We start from the raw sequence: 24,266 nt of genomic DNA, 5'->3' as shown, positions 1-24,266 counted from the left end.
AGAGCAGATTCTCAGTTCTGCTAGTGCCATTTGCGCTAGGATGGGTCCAGGTCTTGCTTGACCATGTGGCTTCCCTTGGAAGCATCAGGAATGTCTCCCCTCTTTGGCGACCCTCCTCTTCACAGCAAATGCATGGATTGGCTTTTCATTCTCCAGTGGTCTCATTAATCTCCCTGATCAGGAGGTTATGTGGCCCAGAGTTGCAAAGCTCTTTAGAGAAGTTCCATGCTCCCTGGATTCAGATTGACTCAGAGAGCCAGAGCCAAATATTGGGGTTTTTTTTTGGCCATTTTAATTTAACTTTAAATCTTAATCATAAACATCCAGCAAAGTCAGTTTCACTTTAAATTAAGAGTACTGGGCTTTACCTGAAGTCTGGCCTACTTTGGAGTCATTTTGCCATGTAGTAAGAAGGGAGGCACAGCTTCATTTCAGGTAAGGTGGGGCTCTTCATAAATCTTAAGTGCTGTAGTTCTGAAGCTGATCTTTGCTTTTAACCTTTTGTAGAAAAGTAGCAAAGTACTTTTGTGCTTTCCAGTACACAATTAATCACATCTGTTGACCATTTCATGAAAATATAAACAATGTTTAAGTATATGGAATTATACTGTTGTAGGGATGAACAAAGCAAGGCACCTAAGATAGCAGTGAAGATAGGGAAACAGTCCTATTTGGTTGCAACTGGATTCAGAGGACACTGTTTCTGTTATAATCAATTAATCTCCTGAACCCCGAGTTTATGTAGTTTCAAAATTTTGCATCCAGCAGGTAAGGGGAGGGGCTCAGAAGTTCACAGTCTGTAGAAGATCACAAAAAGCAGTTTTGTTTTGTTTTTTTCTTCTCTGTTCTGGGCAAGTTAACTTTTCAAGGACACTTGGAAGGGGAAGAGCTTTTTCTTCCCTTTCTTTCCTCCCCCTGCCAGCTGTTCACGTGGAGCCCAGTTGGTAACTTCCTTATTCTAGAAATGTAGCCATCTCTGCAAAACCCAGCTCAAGGCTAGAGGCCTAGTTCACATATTTTGTGAAAAACTAGAAAGGGGGTGTCTAGCTTTTGGAGTGCTGATTTTTCCAGCCAGTGGCCAAGTAGAACAGGGCAACATGAAAAGAGGAAGTTTATCTACACTGAACTCTTTTATAGGGATTCTTTTACTGAACATCCTAAAATCAGCCATGGTGAAGGTTTCTGGAGAAGGTCAGTTAAGACTTTTCTGTGGGCCTGGTAGGGAGGGGGAAGAGGGGAAGGCGGCTGAGAGCAGCTCAGTGGATCTGAGAATCAGGAAGGAGATGTAAAAGCATAATGGGAAACGGGTTTGGGATTTTCCTAGCAATGAAAACTTGAACAGTAGAACTGGTAGAGCAGAGGGGAAGATGGGAGTGATTATCCCCAAAAGCCTGTAAGGGACTTTAAATTCTTAGTAACCTGTTTTCAGTGATGAGAAAGCAAATTTAAAGGCCATTTTCACTAGATCTTGAATAGAGGTCTGAGGGCTCTCCTCAGCTGGTTTGAGCTTGGGTTAGCTGGTAAGAGGACCTGGTGGGACCCTGTGTGGGCACTGATAGGAGAAGAGAGGAGTGAGTGGGTGGAGGGCTACCTCAGTACCTGCTACCTCAGTAAGGGGGCATGGTCTGAGAACTGGAGGAGGTTTGGGTTTTTGATCCAGTAATTGGCAGTAATAAATCAGGTTGCTGAGGTGAGAGTGACAGCTGAGAGTCTGGGGCAGAAGGCTGAGGGTGAGGATCTATTGGAGAAGCACAGTTCAGGAGGGGATTGAGAAAGCAATTCAAATTCCATGGCATGAATGGAACTGAGCAGAAGGAGCAAGGCTGTGGCATCCCAATGCCCCACTGAGGGCTGCACCACTAAGCTGTAGGGACAGAGGGGCACGGCACTGGCACCAAGGCAGACGGGAAGGCCCCTGGGACTGCATAGAAGGCACAGAGGCCGTCCTGCACAGACACGGCCATGTGACACTAACAGAGGTGCCAGGGACATGCTCTGGGATCACCAGCCTCTTTATCCAGGGACATGGACGTGCTCAGGAAGGAGAAGGAAGCTGGACCCTTCCCTCACGCTGCCCAGTCACTGCAAGTGGACCAAAGTCGTGGCAATTGCACCAGAAATTCTGTGAAAGGCAGAAGAAACAGGGTCCACACCCCAAAGCACAAATGCAGAAACAGCCTTCCTGAATAAGACCGTGAAGGTGAAGGTCCAGAAGAAGGGTCAGCTAATGGGAGGGCCTCGGAGTGGAAAGGGTCTGCAGAGCCCAGGAGGGAGGGAGGGGGAGCCAGCAGGGTGGGGAAGGTCTGTGGCAGCTGGACTTCTGCAGGACAGCTGACACCCAGAACACAGAGACCAGAAAACCCACACAAAGAAACTCACCCCATCAGTCAGTCAGCAAATGGTCTCCACAGACTCTTCTCCACAGGAGATCACAAATGGCCAGGAAATAGTGAGAAACACCCTCGGCTTCCTCAGCCGCCCAGGACAGGCACATGGACGCACACTGAGCGCCTCTCCAGGCAGAGGGGGTCCTCAGGAACACGGAGAGCAATGACTGCTGGGGGTTGTGGGGAAGCCCACTCACACACAGTGGGCCTTCAGAGTAGCACCCTCCTGGGAAGCAGTGGGCCCAGGAGAGACAGGGAGAGGGACCACCTCATGGCCCAGCTGCCCCACGTGGTCACTCCTGAGAAGACAGGAAGTCACCTAACCCCGTGTCCCATGCCCTCCAGTGTCTACAGCAGCACAATTCACAGAGCCCAGCTCTGCACGCAGCCCAGGTGCCTGAGCACAGGTGAGTGGGGGGCAAGATGGGGCGCAGGTGCACAGCAGTTAGGCTCAGCCACAAAGGGAAGGAAATTATGGGGTTTTCTGGTGAATGGACGGAAATGGAGACCATCCTGCTGAGTGAAGCCAGCCAGACCCAGAGAGCAGAGGGTTTCCTTTAATGTGCAGAGAATAAGGGAGGGACAGCAATTGGACAGGGTCTCACAAAAGTCTGAGGGCAGTGGGGAAGAGGAAGGGGCTGAGGGACACGCAGGAGGGCTGGGGACAGGGAGGAGCTGCAGAATGAAGGCCACCAGAGCATCCTGTGAGCCCAGAGGAATCATCACAGGATCCCACTCCCTGTGTCGCTGCAGTGCACCAACAGACAGGGGATAAATAAAGAGAGGAAGACCATGGAGTGGAGGAGGGGAGCCAGGGAGGAAGGAGGGGGACAGAGGGGGTCCTGGGGTGAAAGGGAGCAACTCCGTCATCTTAATCTGTGACGCTTGACTCATGGTTGTGCATAGCTCTGATGCACTAGGAAAGTGAATGTCAGACGGACAGACAAGGACATAAACTCAGAGAAGCATGAGGGGAAGGGCCCTGAGGTCAGAGAGGGCCTGCTGTGTCCTCCTCACCTGCACTCAGAGCAGTGCCACACACCACGTCCTCACAGAGGGTGGAGTCACAGTAGCTCAAGCAGGTGACAGGGATTCACAGACACAGGGACGGGGGCTACACAGTGACAGGTAAGTTGTGGATGAAACAGATCTGGGTGACTGGGAGCAGAGCTCAGGGCCCCAGACTCCAGGCAGAACAAGGAGGCAGGAGAAGAAACAGGCAGATTGTGGGTCGCAGAGGCAGAGGGCACAGGAGACAGACAGGGAGACCTGGTAGCAGCCCGTCAGCCAGAGGTCAGTGCCTCAGCTGAGGCTCTGCTGTCTGGAGGATCCTCAGGTGGGGGACTGATGGCTTCCTATCTGTGGACCTTGGTGGATCTCATACAATGACTTTGCTTCTTCAGAATCAGGGCTGACCATTTTCCCAGGGCCTGAAACCCAGGCTCCAAGGCTCCCATCAGTGCCCAGCTGGGTGGACACAGGCCAGGCCTGGCCCAGCCTCATCTTCAAGGACCTCAGGAAGGGCAGAGTGGGCTCCAGCTCCCACAGGTGTGTGGCCTGGCCCTGTCCTGCACTGTGTCTGCTGTGGGCACCCTGCTCCTTCCTAGGTGCACACTCAGGTCACTCACCCCACACTCCAGGGACACAGGGGTGAGGAGTGGACCCAGTGCCCTCTGTGCACACTGAGACCAGGTGAGCTGAGGTGTCCAGGTCAGTGAGTCACAGCCAAGTCACTTTGTGGGGTGAACTGAGATGAGGCTTAATGTGGTCACAGGGCTCCTGAGCCTGGCAGAGCTGGCATTTGGGCCCTGAGATTGTGACGTGGGAGGCAGCAGGGAGCTCTCTACACCCAGGACCAGGAGAGGCCCACTGCCCTCAGACACCCAGACTGACCCCAGACACTGTCATGGCCCTTGGGGTGGAGCCCAGCAGCAGCAGGACCCTGGACACCACATCCACATGCAGGATGCCACCTGCCCAGGGAAAGGCTCAGGCAACCCATGAACCAGGGTGGGAGAGGTCACCAGGGAGAGATGAGGAGGAGATGTGGCCAAGGGTGGAGGGCAGCTGTGCAGTCACCAGGAGAACCACTGTGGCAAAGGACGTTTCTATGATGACAACTAAGGACACTGTGTGGTAGGCTGAGTAGCAGACACAGGTTTCCATTGCAAGTGTGTGTGAGTGTGTGAGAGTGTGTGTGAGTGTGTGTGTGTGTGTATGTGTGTGTGAGTGTGTGTGTGTGTGTGTGTGTGTGTGTGTGTGTGTGTGCACGTGGGCTGAGGACTCTGGGATCCGTGCTCTGGTCTGGAAGAGGAGGCTACAGCCTTGGTGTGAGCTGACAGCTGCCTGCCCTGGGGAGGGTGACCCAGGTCAGTGTGTAGAGAGCACCTGGCAGGGTCAGGGTCATGGCTGTGATGGGTGGAGGTGTCTGAGAGCCTGCTGAGCCTTCCCCATGTGAGTCCTCTGCAGCTGCCCAGGGACTGGCTGCTGGAGCAAGGGGCAGGCCTGGAGCTCATCAATGTGACAAGGTAGCAGAGTCTGCCTTCCAGGGGTCTCAGCCACACAGTGTCACATACACACACACACAAACACACACACATATACACACACATGGACACACAGATGTGGGAGGCAGCAGGCAGCTCTCTACCACATGTACTGTGCAGCCTGACCTGAGATAGGGGATAAAGACACTCCTGACTCCATAAGAGAAGAGCATGGGATGATCTGAGGCAGAAGAGACCTCCAGGTTCTCCATGATGGGATCCAGGGAGACACTGATCACCTGGAGAGAAACCATCCACTCTCCTCTGCTGCTCTGAAGGGGGCACCTGAGCTCCTGTGTGCAGAGTGCCCCCTGCTGGCCCTGGACGCCCTGCAGGAGGTTTGTGTCTGGGCTCACACTGAGGTCCCCTCACTGTGGCTCTGGCACAGTAATAGGTGGCTGTGTCCTCAGTGGTCAGGGAGCTCAGCTGCAGGGAGAACTGGTTCTTGGATGTGTCTCTGGAGATGGACACTCGGCTTGTGAGGGATGGGCTGTACTTAGTGTTACCACCATAACTTATGCGTCCTATCCACTCCAGCCCGTTCCCTGGGGGCTGACGGATCCAGTGCCAGTAGCTGTTACTGGTTGTGATGGAGAATCCAGAGACAGCACAGGTGAGGGACAGGGTCTGCGAGGGCTTCACCAGGCCAGGTCCTGACTCCTGCAGCTGCACCTGGCACAGGACACCTGGGGACAAGGACAGTCACAACCTGTCAGTCACCTGCAGTCACAACCTCCCCATGGACCCAGGTCTGACACTGGGGACACTCACCTTGGGGAGCTGTGACCAGGCACAGGACAAGACCCAGCAGCCTCATCTTCTAGACCACACCTGCTTCCCAGAGACCTCAGCCCTGTCTGAGCAGAGAGCTGGGAGCTCCCACAGCCCAGAGGGCCTTTGAACCCAGAGCAAGAGGAGGGATTTGCATGTGGGTGAGGCTCTTCTGATATCTGGAGAGGCTGGGGTCAGGCTGCCCAGGTCCTCTGTGCTCCTGAGCTGTGTCCCTGTCTGGAACCCAGGTGGAGCTTTACCTGTGAGAGGAGAGCAGGTGGTTTCAGGGAGCTGGAAGGTTGTCAGAGGGGGAGCCCACCCTCCTGAGCCCAGCCCTGCCTCCCCCAAGCCCTTCCTCCTGCACCTGGGAGGGTCTCAGAGTGGCAGGAACGTGCCCAGCATGCAAGAGGCCCAGTTCACCTCCCAGCCCTGAAGGAGAAGCCCTCAGTGATGACTGAGCAGAGCCCAGGGCTGAGGATGGGGTTCCCCACGTCCAGGAGAAGAGCCCCCCTTTGTTCTCAGGACTAGCTCTTCTCTTTCATCTCTGTGAGATTTGGGGGCTGCAGACTGAGCAGGAGAGGAGGGAGCAGGGTCTCAGGAGGGCAGGGGCTTCCTGCTGTGTGCCCACTGCCCTCCCCACCCTCTGCCCTGCTTGTCCTCCTGACTGTCCAGCCAATGCCTGTGGACAGCAGTGGGTGGGAATCTGCCCTGAGCTCTTCCCCTCACCTGTCCTGCCCTCTGGTCTCCACCAGGAGAGGACAGGATGGAGGTGCTGGGCCAGGTGAGAGTCCTGGGAGCAGAGGCAGCTCTCAGCTGCAGCCTGAGGCTGAGAACCCCTGAGTCCCCCAGAGCAGCAGAGCCAGGCTGACAGCAGACAGGACGGCATGCAGGGCAGGCTGGGTGAGGGGGAGGCCCAGTCCCCTTCCCTGTGCAGCATCACTGCAGTGAGACCTGCCTTGCCCACAGCCCAGCATTTGGAGAGAACAGTGGACCCTGTCTTTAGTGAGGTGGGGTCACTGAGAGGGCAGGTGTAGTTGCTGACCTCCTGATGAGGTTCAGGAATTGACCTCCTGCCTAACTGAGTGAGCACAGCCCACTAATAAGACATGTGGGCTCCTCTCCTTGTTCCCTGTGGAGTTGACCATGAACTCCCTGCAAACACTGAGCCTGCAGCACCACCTCCTGGTCCTGGGGTGGCTCAGGTGAGACCTGCAGGTCTCCATTATTCACCTCCTGCAAAGCCAGGTGTGCCACTGGGTGCAGTTTCCAAATCCTAGCAAATCATCTCATATTGAATGTTGTTTTTCCATCACATCTGTGAACCTGGACCCCTGTCATGACACTGTTTTCTGTACCCGTCATCCAGGTGTGAGTCAGTGGGCTCCAGCACCTACTGCTTTTCATGGCCCTACCTGAGGTCACTTGGCCATTCACTGCATTGACAACAACCTCATTCTAGTCTATGCCCTGCATTACTGTATGTTGAAGATTTCATGGATCCAACATCTGGGTCCCTCCATGCTTCTCCATGACTTCCTCTCCTGTCACTTGTGTTGGTTGGAAATTTTCTGAGTGGTCTCATGCTCAATTCAGGTGGTTCTTCCTCCCACTCATGGATGGTTGACATTGCAGACCTGTTGACACAGGCACCATGGCCAAGATTTCTGAGTCACACTTGATAAAAGTTCCTGTTCCCCACATGCTTTCTGTGTAAGGCACATTCCAGTGTTCTTTCTCATCTGAAGCCTAGGATTCCAGAGCAGAATTCTTGGGACCATTGGAAACCATAAAATCACAATGCACAGACATTACAGGGAACATGGTCCTTTATTGCTCGTCAGAAGAACATTTGTTCACAGCATGAGACAGGAACAAGAGGACTGGTCACAGGGAACCTCCTGGGAATGAGGCCTTGGTTGGGAATTGCCTTCCCAGGAAGGTCGTGTCCATAGCCAACTGCAAAAATACAACAGCTTTGAACTGGAGTTTGACCTGGCTCCCAGGACTGAGGGGGTCTGATGTGGCCTCCAGAGCTGGGGCACTCTTGCTGTACACGTCTGCAGCAGGACAAGCTTCAGGTTCTGTCCCATGTTCCTGTGATGCTGCTTCAAACACAGGTATGTGGCTCCTCCTCTGTGTGCACAGCAAATAAGGAGAAGGAGTCACACAGAATTTAAATTCTTCAGCCTTATTGGGATAGTCATCAAGGCTCAGGACTTAAGATCAATATTCAGGAATATGTTAAGCATCACAAGAATTTGAATCTAGAGTAGAAAAACAGAATATTATTTACTGAAAATATAATTGAAATAAATATTAAGAAGTGGAATTAGACAGAATGCTGGAAGAATTGCTGAGTTTTATAGGGAAACTACATACATAAAACAATCCCACCCAGGACACTGCTCTATCTTCTCCTGGGGCTGAGATGTGGAGCTGGTGGTCCTGAGCTTCCCCTGCTGATCCTAAATGTCTCTGCTGGTCCTCACTCTATGTGCTGAGCCTGACCTCCCTCCTGACCCTAAGGGGCCCTGGTGGTCCTGATCCCTCTGCTGGTCTTAAGCTCTCCCTGCTGGTCCTCAGCGCCCCCTGCTGGTCCTCAGCTCCCCCTGCTGGTCCTCAGCTCCCTGCTGGTCCTCAGGTCCCTGCTGGTCCTCAGCTCCCTGCTGGTCCTCAGCTCCCTGCTGGACCTCAGCACCCCCTGCTGGTCCTCAGCTCCCCCTGCTGGTCCTCAGCTCCCTGCTGGTCCTCAGCGCCCCCTGCTGGTCCTCAGGTCCCTGCTGGTCCTCAGCGCCCCCTGCAGGCAGGTGAGTGACTGGGCGCACACTGAGTTCCCTCACTGGGTGTCTCCCACTGGAATACACAGCCATATCCTCAGGTTGCACCCTGTTAAGTTCTAATGAAACCTGGCTCTTGGAAGTGTCCCTGGTGAATCTGACTATCAACCAGGCAGGTGCCAACCCCTGCAGCTGCAGTAGGCCAAGGACACCTGGGGGAAGAACCAGCATGTGCTCAGGACCATCAAGGAGCACTGAGGACCAGCAGGGACTCAGGACCACGTGTGGAATGGGATCTGTTCCACCTCCATCCATCCTTCTAACCCACTCCAGGCCCCTCCCTGAAGCCTGGTGGATCCAGCTCACACCATGGCTGGGTAGAGAGAATCAGAGTCAGCACAGGTGAGAGACAGGGTGGGCAGGGGCATCACCAGGCCTGGCCCCAACTTCTGGACCTACACCTGGGTGGGGACATGAGGGAAGAGCAGCCTCACTTTCAGTCAGTCACAGCAGAACTGCTTGCCCACACCCTGCTCCTGACATCCCTGGACATTCACACAGGTGCTGTCCCCAGGCCGAGGAGCAGTGTCAGGACCTCAATGCTACAATGAAGGCCCCATGAGGAGGAGACAGGGCTGCTCAGTCAGGGCTGCCTTTCAGCCTGAGACTGAAGACGAGGATAAAGTGGGGAGCACAGGGTAGGACCCCATCCTTCCTAGAGAGGTGTTTGTCTCCTGCTGCTCAGAGGCACTGGGGGCTGGGGTGGGGGGACTGGGGGCTCCTTCCTGCTTCCTGCTGGTCCTCCTCCTGCCACCCATCCAGGAATGGGAGGCCCAGTGGTCAGGGGTGGCAGCACCACACAGGAGGGTGTGTTCCCTGCAGGGGTGCACGGCCATGCAGAGGGAGGACACAGGGGGTGGCCTCCTGAGGGCCTTTGCTCTGCTCTGTCAGCCACAGGAAGGTTCTGGATGGGTGGTGTGGTGTGCCTGTGGGGCTCTTGTAGGTGCTGGGGACAGCATGGTCAAGGGACAGCTCCCATCCTTGTTCCCCAGGGTCAGTGGGTCACTGTATTCTGCAGCACTCCTGCTTAAACCCTCTCAAGATAAGATGTGGGGACAAGGCCCACTAATACATTGCTGGTGGGACTGTAAATTGGTGCAGCCAATATGGAAAGCTGTATGGAGATTCCTTGAAAATCTTGGAATGGAACCACTATTTGACCCAGCTATCCCTCTCCTTGGTATATGCCCAAAGGACCTAAAAACAGCACACTACAGGGACACAGCCACATCAATGTGTATAGCAGCACAATTCACAATAGCTAAACTGTGGAGTCAATCTAAATGACCTTCAGTGGATGAATGGATTGAAAATGTGGCATATATACACAATGGAATATTACTCAGCAATAAGAGAATAAAATCATGGCATTTGCAGGAAAATGGATGCAGTCGAAGAAGATTATGCTAAGTGAAGTTAGCCAATCCCCAAAAAACAAATGGTGAAGGTTTTCTCTGATATAAGGTGACTGACTCATAGTGGGCTAGGGAGAGGGAGCATGGGAGGAACAGAAGAACTCTAGATAGGGCACAGGGGTGGGAGGGGAAGGGAGGGGGCAGGGGGTTAGCAATGATGATGGAATGTGATGGGCATCATTATCCAAAGTACATGTAGGAAGACATGCATTGGTGTAAGCATACATTATACACAACCAGAGATAGGAAAAATTGGGTTCTATGTGTGTAATAAGAATTGTGGTGCATGCTGCTGTCATGTATTTAAAAAATAAAAGCAAATTGAAAAAAATTAACCCCTCGTGATGAAGCTGCTCTCACCCCTGGGATCCCTGAGATTCCCAAGTTCTCAGAGGACGTCTGAGGCCTCCTGTGTCTGTGCCTGCACAGCTGCTCCCCGGGAACTCTGGGCCTGGGGTCACCTCCTACTTTCTCTCCCCCCGTCTCTCTCCCTCTCTCCCAGAGCACTTAACACAACAGGAGTTACTTAATGTCCTCATCTGGTCAGTCAGGGGTAGGGTGGAAATCAGGTATTTTAGACTCTTCTAAGAGTGGACAGGGAGGAGCTGGCTCTGCTGAGCTGGCCAGGGCAGGAGGGCAGCACTGAGCAGGACTTTGTGCCCACACAGAGATCAGATGCCTGTGGTGGCAGCCGTGACAGCACCAGCAGGGAGAGAGTCTGAGGTCATCAGCTGTGGGCAGGACTTGGCCTGGGCTCCTGAGGCTGCAGAACCCCCTGTGGATGGTGAAGGCTGTGGGCACAGAGCAGAGGGGTGGAGCTCCATCTGGGCAGAGGCACCCCAGGAGGAGAGCTAAGTGGGACCCTCAGCACCCCATGCTGTGCCCTAGGAGCAACACTTAAAAGAGGAGTACGGGGTCCCAGCCTTGATCAGCTGCAGAACCACCTGTGGGAGAGGCCTGGAGAGCAGGGAGGTGGGAAGGATGTTCAGCAGCTCAAGTGTGTTCAGGGACCAGGGACTCACCAGAGGGCAGCCTCCAGGGAGCACTGAGAGTGCAGGGCCTCTCACAGGGAAAGGCCCCAGGAATGGAGAGCATGTGGGCAGCTGCTGACCATCAGTCCAGCCTTTGACACTCCAGATAGAGCCCACTGGACAGGACACCCAGGTGCAGTGAATGTGGAAGGTCTTCAGCAGAAATGCCAATCTCATTGCACACCTAAGGGTCACACTGGAGACCAGCCTTTCCCATGCCGTGAATGTGGGGAGGGTTTCAGCAAACCCCACACCTGCCCAGCACCACAGGCTCCATGGTGGAGAGAGGCCTGTGAGTGCAGTGATGTGGGAAACCCTCAGCCAGCACTGACCTTCATCCAGCAGCAGAATCCACATGAGAGGAACGTCCAGATGCTTCATACCTGGGAAGTCCTTCACCACACCCACCACCTTTTCACAACCTGGAGAGGAGGGAGCTCACAGGCATTGAGAGAGCAGTGAGTGTGGAGAAGACTCTGACCACTGCTCTGCTCTGACTCAGCTGCACAAAGGTCTCAGTCTGAACAGGCCTGGGAGGGCAGTGAGTGGACAGAGGCCTCAGCCAGTGGGGCCCCCTGTTCCACACCAGGACGTCCATGCTGCAGAGAGACCCTGGGTGGGACCTGACTCAATTGTCAAGTTCTGAGAGTCACCTTCATGGTGGAGCCAGGACTGGACCTGAGTCCTGCACACGGCACAGTGACCACAGGAAGAACCTGCTTTGATACTCAATGGATGTCTACCACTAGGTTAATGGAAAAGCAATAATAAGGATAACTATGATGCACTAATATTAACAAGGAAAATACATCTCAAAAACCAGGATCCATATTTTCATAGAAACCAATGTTTAGTAAAGACAACAAGTCCAGATGGCTCCCTGGGAAGCTGGTTCATGGAGAGGAAACCACACGCAGCAAACCAGCTCTCAACCTCCCTCTGCACCTGCTCCTGGCTGACCTGAGCTCCCTTTGTGCTGAGCGCCCCCTGCTGGCCCTGGGCTCCCTGCAAGGAGGTTTGTGTCTGTGCTTATGGGTTTCCAGCTCAGTAATAGGTGGCCGTGTCCTCGACTCTCAGACTGATCATTTGCAGGTACAGCATGTTCTTGGAGTTGTCTCTGGAGATGGTGAATCAGCCCTTCATGAAGTCTGGGTAGTAGGTGTGACCACTACCTGGTAAATTCAGCCAACCAACTCTAGTCCCTGCCCTGGAGCCTGACGGACCCAGTGCATCTAGTAGCTACTGAAGGTGAATCCAGAGGCTGCACGGGAGAGTCACAGGGAACCCCCAGGCTGCACCAGGCCTCCCCCAGACTCCACCAGCTGCACCTCACATTGAACACCTGCAAACACAGAGGCAGCCTGGTCAGGACACTGTCACTCACCCACTCTTCCTCTCACTCCTGTCCCCTCACACACTCAGGATCTCTGGTTCTCCATTCATTACCTTTGAAAACAGCCACCAGGAAAACCCAGCTGAGCACACTCTCCATGGTGAGCAGCTGTGTTCAGTCCTGATCACTGAGTGGGCTGAGCTGGGAGTCCAGGGCTGGGCTCCTGTGCAGAGCTGCAGGGTCAGGTGGGCTGCTTTTAATTGGCAGAGGGAGGTCCTATTTGCATGTCCTCCTGCGAAATAGCAGATCTGGATGGAGGCCTTAGAGACATCTATGCTCAGAGCAAACTTGAACATGTTAGAGAAGGTTGGTGTCATTTTATTCATGAAAGATTAACTCATAATTTTAAACATGTTGCTCACACTGTCCAGGAAATGCAAGTGACATACTAGCCCAGCATCTAGGCAAGTGCTTCTACCCTCTGAATCCCTTTGCTCCTCAAAGCATCTCATGCACAGTACAGGACAGGGATTATGGGAACTCTGGAGCCCCTTCTTGGATGAAGAACAGGCTGTGGGTTTGCTGCACCTAGGGTTCATCTATGAACCATGAAGTTCCTTTTGGATGACAGTCCATCTTCAGAATTCTGGGCCCCTGTCAGCTCACTGGGTCTGCCTCTGGCTTCCCACTCCCCTCTGCACCTTTGGCTGACTTGAAGCAGCTGTACTGATACATAAGGGTGTGAGCACAGCTGTGCCATCGTCCCCACCAGGGCAGCAGTGAGTGCAGGGTGGAGCACAGGTCCCTGGACCCTCATCCTCTCAGCCTCAGTCTGTGATGGTGCAGATGAGGAAAGTCCTTCAGCTGGGACCACAGATGTGGAGGGCTCAGCTCGTCCACCTCTCCCCTCTGCTCTGCAGACCCATGTGCTGTGGCCCCAGGCAGCAGGTCCCCACTGTCTGCAGCAGCTACAGCGTCCCAGATGCCAGGAGCATTTCTGCAGTGCACCTGGATTTGGGCTTCTCCTTGATCCTGGAACAAAGTGCATGGACACTGTGCAGCCCTCCCAGCCCACCTGTGAGCTCCTGTCCTGCCCTCCCTGGTCTCTGGGCCTCTCTGCCTCTGGGGACGTCTGACTGGGGCAGAACAAGTGGAACCCAGGCTGCTCTTCCCATAGTCACTGCTGCTGTCCCTCAGGGTCAGCCAGACACCTTGGTCTGTGATAACCTGGGCAGGATCTCAAGTGTGATCAGACATTGGGCTCCTTGGCCTGTGGTTCTGGGGGCAGTGCTAGTGCAGGAGAAGCCATGGGTCACACTGGGTCAACCAGGAGAGGACAGGTCCACCTCTCAAGGTCCTGGGATTGATAAGGATTAATCAAGTGAGTCCCTATCACTGGTGGGTCAGCTCCAGGGTTGCTCTGTGTGACCACAGATGTGCAGTGGGTCTCCTTCAGCTCAGGCAGTCACAGGATCAGGAAGGTCACCTGGTGGCAGCAGCCCTGTGTGTCCTTCATGGTCATGGTGGAGATGCCCTGGCATGTCACAGAGGTCACTGTGGGAGGAGCAGCAGCACAGCTGGACACTAAGGTCACAGAGCTGTGATCTCCTGCTCTCTTAGACCCAACAAGTGGAGCGTCCCATCACCAGGAGCGTTGAGTTCCCTATAACTATTGATGTGTCTCATGGAGGCCACAGTTAAACTGTGTCCCTTGTGAAATATGATGACATCTTTATCAATGCAGATAATTAGGAATCTAGCAGATGATGTGATTTTCTGGTGGTGCCCCAGGTGTGGACCAATGGCACTTCAGTGGGAGATTCCCTAGGGCTGGTGGAGGCCATTAATGGCACGCTCATCCCTCAGGAAGATCCCAGCACCACTCAGGGGTCCAGCCCCATCTGCCTCTCTTTGCCTCCTGCCTCCTGCCATGTGGTGCTGCAGCCTCAGGACCCTGGTCAGGAGCAGCACCTGGGTGTTTGCACCCTGGTCTCCAGAACCTGCTGCAGCACAGCTCTCTCCTTGTGAACCCTCAGATCAGGAGCTGCTCAGAGCAGCACAGACTGGACTGAGGTGGTCCTAGTGACCATCTAAGGATGTGGATGCAGGCCTGGGACTGGGTAAAGTGTTGGTCTGTGCCAACTCTGAGTTGTGTGCTAGAACAGTCACTGAGCAGAAAACCTGGCTGCACCCATGGGGCGACTCTGCAGGCCTACAGGGTGCCAGAGTGTAGAGGTGGTCTTTCTCCACCTGCATTTCATAGAATGTCCTGGATAGAAGTTTGCTCAGGCAGAGCTTTGTCCCAGATGTGCCCCCTACACAGAGTGGTCCTAATGCCACGACTAGAGGATCCTGGGAGCAAGTCCTCCTAAGACCCCCACACTGTATGTGTACTAGCTGCAGGACCAGCTTGGACAGCAGTGGACAGGAGAGCCCACCATGTGCAGCCTGACCTGAGCCCAGCAGAGCCATGGGTTAGAACAGCCTGAGGCTTTGTCGGGGGGTGGGGGGAGGGAAGGACCTCTGCCCAGGGTTCCCAGGAGGTGGGATGTGGAGTCCAAGAGGCCTGTCCTTAACTCCTTAACTCCATGAGTGTTAAAGCACTTTCCCTGATGACCACATTGTCCCTTAATTAATAAGGGGAAAATATACTATCCACAGAGGAGGAATGCCATTCAGCCAACAAGAATGGCATCCTGTCCCTGCTGGCCCTGGGCATGGCCCTGGAGCACAGGGTCCTAGCTGAAATGGGTCAGGCAGAGGGAGACCATCACCACACCATGCCTCATGTGGGGAAGCTACTGCATCAGGTCCTGGAAAGAGAGAGGACAGTGGCCCCTGGAGATGGGAAGGTGCAGGGAGGGCGAGGGTGAGGGGAGTGGTGAGGGCCACGTGTAGAGAGGGCCTTGTCCTGGGGCTCTGCAGCTCACAGGGCACCTGTGACCACAGCCAGGCTGTGCTTCTCAGTGACTGGGGCAGAGCAGCTGGTGGCCCCCCATACCCAGGAGGGACAGGCGATGGACAGTTGCGTGTGCACAGCCTGGGATCCACCATGGTGCCTGGCACCCCTATGTCAGGGTGCTGGCTTCTGCCTCATTAGAGCTGGGTATCAGTGTAAGTGTTAAAATACACCTGGAATGGCCAGCTGTTGTCTGATGGAGAGAGTTGCTGACATTCTGAGTGATGTGGATGATGAAACATCTTCACATGAGAAAGACCACAACATACAACACCTCATTGCTTATTCATGAATTTAAAAATATATTCCAATGTCAAATCCATAAGTCTAGTTTATGTATCTAAGTGAATATATTATACTCATAAAACAGGCTTAAGCAATCAAATACAGAATCTTTGCTATTAAGGGGCGTTTGGTATTTTAAAAGTGCTCCTAGCAACTACCAAGGCTCAGGGAGAAGCCTAGTGAACACACAGAGCAAATCCTGAGAGACAGAAACTACACCACTGTGGAAAGTCACTCTTAATTAAAATGCAATATTATCTTTGTTTGCTAAAAAACAAATAAAGTGTAGGATTATGATTATAGAGAGTTAATTGTAAGGCTACAAAGGACTTAAAAACAAAGGCAAATCATTGCATTTATATTTTGTGTAAAGAAAGATAATAAATTGAAAGGAGTAAGCCCCATACAGAAATGTCAGTTGCTGAGAGCCATTGCCAAGTAGGAATGACGCATGGCAATTTCTTTGTCAGCCTACCCAATGTTGCATAGAGGAAGGACTCCCCATATTGGACCCAGGTCATTTGCAGTGACATTGCATGTAAGGTGACCTTGCTCAAGGACCAGGGCGGATCCAGGTTTAGGGTGTATCCTGCTGGGATTAGGGAGAATCCTGCTCCTTGAGTTTAGGGAGGTTCCAGGTTTAAGGTTATTCCTGCTGGGAATAGGGCGTATCCTATTGCCTCAGGCGCCTTGAGTTCCCATTGAGTTCTCATGGGATTCAGAGTATTTTGGGATACAGAGTCCAGTGGAGAGTGTGGATTTGGCCCAGAACGTGGATTTCCACAGAAGGTGTTTGTAGAGTGTCGGTGTGAGTTCGGAAATAAAGAATTGCTGTTTGAATCTACAAGGCTGTGAGTGGCTCGTGATTTTGTGCCCAGCCAGACTGTGGCATTTGGTGGGCCAAGTAGGAATGACGCATGGCAATGGCTCTCAGCAGTCAGACACACAGAATACACAGAAGCATTTCCTCTTCACCATCTGTTTATCCTCTACCAACGTGTGATAATGAAGCACCCATTTTTCTATGATTATGATGCTCAAATAAAATATTAAAAGTGATTAAAACTTGGATTTATTATTAATAAAAACATAAGAGGCTTATGGTGATACAGAACATAAAACTTTAACTTAGCAAATAATAAATGTTTTATATAAAGTCTGTGCTCTAGCTCTCAAAACATAATTTGAAAATACATAAAGTGATTCTATTTCATGGCATGTTCCAGGACAAGCTTAGGACAATCTGGGATGTAAACATTGCCCATGCTCATCCTCACCCAGACTGGAGCTGGGCTCCAGGACAGGGTGGGCACTGATATGAGCAGGAACAGAGTCCAGGGTGTCCCTGTCTGTGACCCTGCAGTCCAGCACGGTGGCTGGAAACCACTTCCCTGGGGGCTGACGGATCCAGCTCCAGCAGTAACCAGGCTCCAAGTTGCTTCTCCCCAGCAGCAGGTGTCCTGGGGATTCTCAGGCTCAGGGTCAGCTCCCAACCAAGTTGGGGTCAGAGTGGTCCTGGGCACAGCATGTCTCGGGGTCCTGAGGCCAGTGGCAGAGCCAACCTGCAGCTCCCACAGTCCATGCAGAGCTGACCACCCTCCCATCTGAGTCTGTGCCAAGGGAGCCCCTTTCCCTCCAAGCCCTTCCTCAGGTCACCCCTGTCCACAGGCCACACAGCTGCATGAGGAGTGGCACCTCTGCCCTTTGGGACCATGGGTTGGAGTTCTGGTGTCACAGAGCCTCATCATGAGGTTAGAGCTCACGTACTCCAAAGTTCACTCTGAATACACACGTTCTGTGCATTGAGACCAGGTTTAGGGCTTCATGTTGGCATCCCTCAGCTCAGTCCTGCTTATGTTTGGGGACAGAGGACACCTTGTTGTGCCTGCTGACGGTGGCTTTAGACTATCAGCTGAATCCATGGTCTCTATCACCTACATGGTGGCACGACCGTCTGTTCATTAACCTGTGACAAGACAGACTGTGCCTTGTCATTGTCAAAGGTCCCCTGTGGCTGGAAGGCTCAGGAACAATGTGGGCTATGACCTCTACATGTGCCAAGTGCACAGATCAGTCACAGGAAGGTCACAGGGAACACTGGATTGGGAGGGACACTGGGCAGGGGAACATCCAGACCCTTCTGAGAGTGGAGGGAGTTCCCCAAGCCATGAAGTGTCCACACAGCTCACGTGATGGCCCTGAGCAGAGCCTGTCACTGCACAGAAAGCCTCAGCTGGAGAGGAGACTGTGCAGCCGCTGCTGAAGAGGAGCGCTCCTGACACACCTCACCTGGAGAGAAACGAGTGGTGTCCAAGGGGAGGAGGCTGCTCTAGGACCCCATAGCTGGGGCTCTCAGGAGGAGCTGCTTGGGAGGAGGCTCAGGACTGAGGTCAAGTTCTCTCCTCCTCTGCACCTGCTCCTGGGCTGACCTGAGCTCCTGTGTGCTGAGCACCCCCTGCTGGTCCTGGGCACCCTGCAGGAGGTTTGTGTCTGGGCTCACACTGAGGTCCCCTCACTGTGTCTCTGGCACAGTAATAGGTGGCTGTGTCCTCAGTGGTCATAGAGCTCAGCTGCAGGGAGAACTGGTTCTTGGACGTGTCTCTGGAGATGGACACTCGGCTCTTGAGGGATGGATTGTAGTAAGTGTTACCATTATAACATATGTCCCCTATCCATTCCAGCCCCTGTCCTGGGGGCTGACGGATCCACTCCCAGCAGTAGTAACTGGTTGTGATGGAGAATCCAGAGACAGCACAGGTGAGGGACAGGGTCTGCGAGGGCTTCACCAGGCCAGGTCCTGACTCCTGCAGCTGCACCTGGCACAGGACACCTGGGGACAAGGACAGTCACACCCTGTCAGTCACCTGCAGTCACAACCTCCCCATGGACCCAGGTCTGACACTGGGGACACTCACCTTGGGGAGCTGTGGCCAGGCACAGGACCAGACCCAGCAGCCTCATCTTCTAGACCACACCTGCTTCCCAGAGACCTCAGCCCTGTCTGAGCAGAGAGCTGGGAGCTCCCACAGCCCAGAGGGCCTTTGAACCCAGAGCAGGAGGAGGGATTTGCATGTGGGTGAGGCTCTTCTGATATCTGGAGAGGCTGGGGTCAGGCTGCCCAGGTCCTCTGTGCCCTGAGATGTGTCCCTGTCTGGAACCCAGGTGGAGCTTTACCTGTGAGAGGAGAGCAGGTGGTTTCAGGGGGCTGGAGGCTGTCAGAGGGGGAGCCCACCCTCCTGAGCCCAGCCCTGCCTCAGGACCCTGCTCCCTTCCTGGTGCCCAGTCTCACTCCCCACACACACTCAGGCTCTGGGTACTGAGTGCTCAGTTCTGGGGCCAGCACACTGCTTTCTCTCCCACTGTCTGCTACTGTGACATGGTCCTTCTGTTCCTGGACAATATGTGACACTGTCATGTAGGTTGTGTGACATAGGTGCAGCCTTCCTCATCTTCTAATGTCCTGTAATCCAGGACACATCAGCACTAGCAGGGAGACTGGATGCAACATGTGATGGAGACCATTTGGGAAGAGGAGGAGACAGACTGTCTAAGTGGCTGTCCCCAGAGGAGCTGTGCACTGACATGTGACTCCCTCTCTATGCCCAGCTCCCTCTCCATCTGCAGAGGTTTCCCTGGATTCCAAGGGATCAGCTCAGCGTAGGTCCCAGGTGAGGAGAGCCATTAGTGAGGGAAGCCGCCCTCCATGAACCCCCTTAAGTCCTGATGCTTCAGGTTCTGAACAGTTACTGCATTCAGTCGGGCAGGGTAGTGCCAGGTCCAGTAACTTGGGGGCTCCCCAGCTGGGATACCAGGGTGTGGCTCCTGGAGTAGGCGTCACCTGCTGGGGTTCAGTCACACTCACCTGTTCCTTTGTAATCCTGCCCTTCTGCCTTTTTCAGATAGAAAATTCTAAGAAACAGCATCACCCAAAATAAAAGTCCACTTCTGAACGTGCCCCCTCTCTCCTGTCAGCCCTCTGACCTTCTCTTGTCCCCCTTTTGGGGACCCTGAGGCTGGGGGATGGAGAAAGCCATCATGAAGGTTATAAAAGGTATTCTGTGTCTGTGGTACTGTGTGTCACCCCAAATTCACACAGTGACTTCAGTTCAGCTGCCTGTGCTGGACGGGGGTGGCAGTGTAGGGCAGCCCAGGCCCAGGATGCTGCTGTCTGAACCCTCAGCTGTGACACCACCTGCCTGTCAGGTTCCAGCCCCATCCTCCCCACACGTCTCACCTGGAAATGTGTCTACAGACCCAGGGGCCAGCCCTGCTCTGGTCCCAGGAGCAGTGTCCATTCCCCATCATCCTCAGGAGGGAGGGTGGGGGGAATGTGGGGACACTCCTGCCCCAGGGAAGATGGGGTGCACAGCTGAGCAGTCCAAATGCTGCCAACAAAACCGAGGGTCCCTCTCAGCAGTGGGCTTAGGAGAAGGCCCTGCTCTTTGGAGTAAGGAACATCTGACCAGCGGCAGTGCCCAGTCCTTGCCTCATCTCTTCACATCTCCATGGTACCTGTGGGGGCCTTTCCTGAGCAGCATGGGCCATGCTCCTGGTGCCCAGCCCGTTCCTGGGCAAAGCTCAGTGTGCTGCCTGAGGAGGGTCCTGCTGCAGGTGGGCACCCACCTGGGGCCTGTCCTCTCCTGGGCCCCAGGTGCTGCCGTCTGCTGGCTCCCCTGTGGGGTCAGGGGCCATCAAGGGAAACCAGACCTCATGTGCTCAGTGCAGAGACTGCGCCAGGGCCCCGAGGGGCTGCGTCTGTTCCCCTCATCAGTTCTCACAGCGCCCCACAACCCAGGCCCCACCTCAGTGCTTCCTGGTTGTATTACTAGGACACTGTGAGTCATGACCTTAAGGGGCACCTCAGAATCCTTAAGTCCTTTCTCAGCAGTTGGACAGACACCTTCCCACCAGGCCGGGAGAAGCAGGGTCAGTAACAGACCTCAGCCCAGCAGACACTGACCTCAGGGGAGCTGGGCTGTGCTGACCAGGGAAAGCCCAGGGCCCTGGCTGGAGAGGCCCTGCAACCCCCATGCAGGACTTGGCCTTCCAGCAGAGGTGCCAGAGCTGGGAGGGGCTGGAGTTGAAGGGACTCAGTGGGCAGCGTGGACACCCTCCAGGGCACCTCTGCTCACACACTTCACTTCAGAATCCCCTCCACTCTCCCCTTCCTATTATTTCTCCTGCACAGGAGGACGTGCTTTTGAGTGTCCAGAGTGGACAGCCACTTAGGTCCACTCTTCCCTGGGTCCTCGGAGCCCAGCCCCAGCCCCTTTCTGGGAGTAGGAGAGGCACTGGGTCCTGGCTGGAGGTCTATGTGTGGATAAGATCAACAGGCACTTCCATGTGAATGGACAGACTGCCCTGTGGGAGACAGAGTGTGATGGACAGGGCTGGGGACTGGGTCTCAGGAGGATTGGAGGGAGTGATGTCCAGCACTCGACCCCAAAGCACAGCACAGGGACAGGGACCCCCAGAAGGAGGGGGTTCAAGCCACATCTCTACACAGGACACAGGTGCAGGTGGTGGTCAGTTGGCCTCGAAGACCCACAGTCTCACCTGGTGCAGCAGAGCCACTGAGAAGGAGAAAGGCAGTTCCCCACCCTCCAGGACAGGTGGTCAGACAAGGGGGTTCAGCTGTGTGTGGACCAACTCAGAAGCTGAGTGGCACTTAATAGAGAAGATAAATAAATAAATACCAGAAAACCAGGAGAGAAGAGGGAGGGGTGGGGGAGGGGAGAGGGGAGGAAGAGGAAGCACTAGGGAAAGAGTGCAGCCACCATGTCCCACCTGCTGTGACCATGTCAGAGGAGCCCCACTGTCCTGTGTGACCATGGGCCCTGGGAGTCATCAGGAAGAAACCCAGGGACTGTCAAGAAAAACCAATGCATCACAACAGCAGGAGGAGTGTGTGGGGCTGGGTTGAGGCCAGTGCAGAGCCCTTGTGGGAGGCCTGGTCTGACCATCAGCACCCGGGAAACACACCAGTAAATAAGGCATTGTGCCCACCTACAGCTAAAAGTGTATTAAAATGAAAGTAAAACACAGTTGCTGACTGGTGGTGTCAGTGCTGAAGTCAAAGGGGACTGGGGGTTCCATGTCTTCCCACAGCTGCTGGGTTCTTAGGACCATCTGGGATGTAGACATTGCCTCTGCTCATCCTCACCCAGACTGGAGCAGACCCTCAGGACAGGGTGGGCACTGATGTGAGCAGGGACAGAGCCAGGTGTCCCTGTCTGTGACCCTGCAATGCAGCCACAGTGGCCAGAAACCCAGGCAGGCTCCACGCTGCCTCTCCCCAGCAGCCAGCTGTCCTGGGGCATCTCAGGCTCAGGGTCAGCTCATAGTGAGATGGGGTCAGTGTGGTCCTGGACACAGCATTTCCTCTGGGGCCTGAGGCCAGTGGCTGAGCTGACCTGAATAGCAGACCATCCTTCCCACTGGGTCCTTGCCCAGGGTGCCCCTTTCTCTTGAAGACTTTGCTTAGGTCATCCCTGTCCACAGGCCATGCACAGCTGCATGAGGAGTGGGTGTGTCCACCATATGGAGCCCTAGGTTTGAGGTGTGGGTGTCACAGAGCCTCATCATGAGGGAAAGACAGCTCACACACACAAGGTTCACTCTGAATATACACATTTTGTGCATTTTATTAAGATTTCGGCTTTTCTGTCACCATTTTTCTGGTTAGTCCATGCACATTCATGTCAGATAATTCCTCACTGTGGGTACTCTTCTGTGATGGTTGGATGCATGGCAGCCTCATTGGTCTCTAAAATCTAGAAGCCAGGGCAATCCCTCCTTTACATGTGAAAACAACTCCCTCCAGACATTGCACATGGTCCCCAGGGGTGGAAAGTTCTGGCAGTAGGTGGGCTCCAGTGAGAACTGTATGCTGTGACCTGATCCATCACAGGAAGGTCACTGGGTGGACAGGGAATTGTAAGGAGTCATTTGAAGAGTACATGGGAATCTCCTGAACAGACAGGGAGTGAGACATGGTGTCAGGAGTCCATAAAGTTCAGACAGGTGTGGGGAGCTCACCTGTAGCCCCCAGGATACTGAAGTCTGAGGCAGGAGAATCATAACTTCAAGGTCAGCCTGGGCATCTTAGGGATGACCTATCTCAAAATAAGACACGTAAAGCCTAGAATGGAGCTCAAGGGTGGAGCACCCTGGATTCGATACTTAATGAGGAAAAGAAAAATCTGTAAACTGCACTTTAAAGGCCATGCTCAGGAAATGTCCCTGAAAAGTAACCTCCATCTGCAAAATTGCCTGGTCTGTGCTGAGAGAATTCCAGACAAGCAGGACCTAGAGAAGAACCACCTCACAGAGGGTCTGGCAGAGGAGGGACCTTGAGAATCTGCAGGTGTTATAGTTAAAGCTTTGTCCCAGGGTTTCATAAACTGACTTCCAGACCACTCACATATAATCGAATCAAGCCTTTACTGACACACACCGGTGGCGGCTGACCAGAACATAAAGCTGTTCCCCTGATCAGCCCTGAACAATTGCAAGGGTGCTCCTTATAAGCCTGAAAACCACAAAAGGGATGTTCGGGGGTCTAGCCAATGCAAGCAAGCCAGGTTACAGAAGCAGGACAGTGCAGTCAAGCGATGGGAAGCCTTACCAGTCACAGTTATCCCAGTCACCCCAGTTACAGAACAGAGCCCCATTACCCTAGTTACAGAAACAGTGCCCTATTAGGTAGTTCCGTGCTCTTAAAGGTTTCTATAGCAAAAGGAAAAGAACATCTTGCCCCAGTCATGACTCTTCTATTTGGTATGGTTGTTTTACAGGATGAAGTCATAAAACAAAATGGAGTCACATTTGCTCCTACTATCACACAGGAAGGCTAAGTCAGGGAGGTGCTGGGTGGGCAGGGACCTCAGGGCCTGAGCTGAGCTGCTCTCTCCTCCCTCTGCACCTGCTCCTGGCTGACCTGACTCCTGTGTGCTGAGCGCCCCCTGCTGGCCCTGGGCACCCTGCAGGAGGTTTGTGTCTGGGCTCACACTGAGGTCCCCTCACTGTGTCCCTGGCACAGTAATAGGTGGCTGTGTCCTCTGCTCTCAGACTGCTCATTTGTAGGTACAGGGTGTTCTTGGAGTTTTCTCTGGAGATGGTGAATCGGCCCTTCACAGAGTCAGCATAGTTAATGGTACCACTACTACTACTAATGTATGAGACCCACTCCAGCCCCTTCCCTGGAGCCTGGCGGACCCAGTGCATCCAGTAGTCACTGAAGGTGAATCCAGATGCTGCACAGGAGAGTCGCAGGGAACCCCCAGGCTGCACCAGGCCTCCCCCAGACTCCACCAGCTGCACCTCACACTGGACACCTGCAAACACAGAGGCAGCCTGGTCAGGACACTGTCACTCACCCACTCTCCCTCTCACTCCTGTCCCCTCACACACTCAGGATCTCTGGTTCTCCATTCATTACCTTTGAAAACAGCCACCAGGAAAACCCAGCTGAGCACACTCTCCATGGTGAGCAGCTGTGTTCAGTCCTGATCACTGAATGGGCTGAGCTGGGAGTCCAGGGTGGGCTCCTGTGCAGAGCTGCAGGGTCAGGTGGGCTGGTTTTCATGAGCAGAGGGAGGCCCTATTTGCATGTCCTCCTGCTATATAGCAGCTCTGAGTAGAGACCTTAGAGACATCTATGCTCAGAGCAAACTTGAACATGTTCGAGATGGTTGGTGGCA

General features: G+C 53.9%; 1 protein-coding gene across 1 annotated transcript; it reads right to left on the bottom strand.

Annotated features, from left to right (window-relative positions):
• Window positions 1-4,262: 4,262 nt before the first annotated feature.
• LOC143641503 (uncharacterized) lies at window positions 4,263-24,050 on the bottom strand. The gene is made up of 7 exons (XM_077109003.1): window positions 24,005-24,050; window positions 23,576-23,900; window positions 20,064-20,076; window positions 18,065-18,344; window positions 11,320-11,409; window positions 5,290-5,619; window positions 4,263-4,360 (listed from the first exon to the last, which is right to left on the bottom strand). Exons 1-7 carry the CDS (start codon window positions 24,048-24,050, stop codon window positions 4,263-4,265), a joined length of 1,182 nt encoding a protein of 393 aa, XP_076965118.1.
• Between the last annotated feature and the right edge of the window lie 216 nt (window positions 24,051-24,266).

Source organism: Callospermophilus lateralis, chromosome 3 (assembly GCF_048772815.1).
Source record: "Callospermophilus lateralis isolate mCalLat2 chromosome 3, mCalLat2.hap1, whole genome shotgun sequence".
Taxonomy (NCBI): Eukaryota; Metazoa; Chordata; class Mammalia; order Rodentia; family Sciuridae; genus Callospermophilus; species Callospermophilus lateralis.
This window is presented reverse-complemented; position numbering and strand designations above follow the sequence as displayed.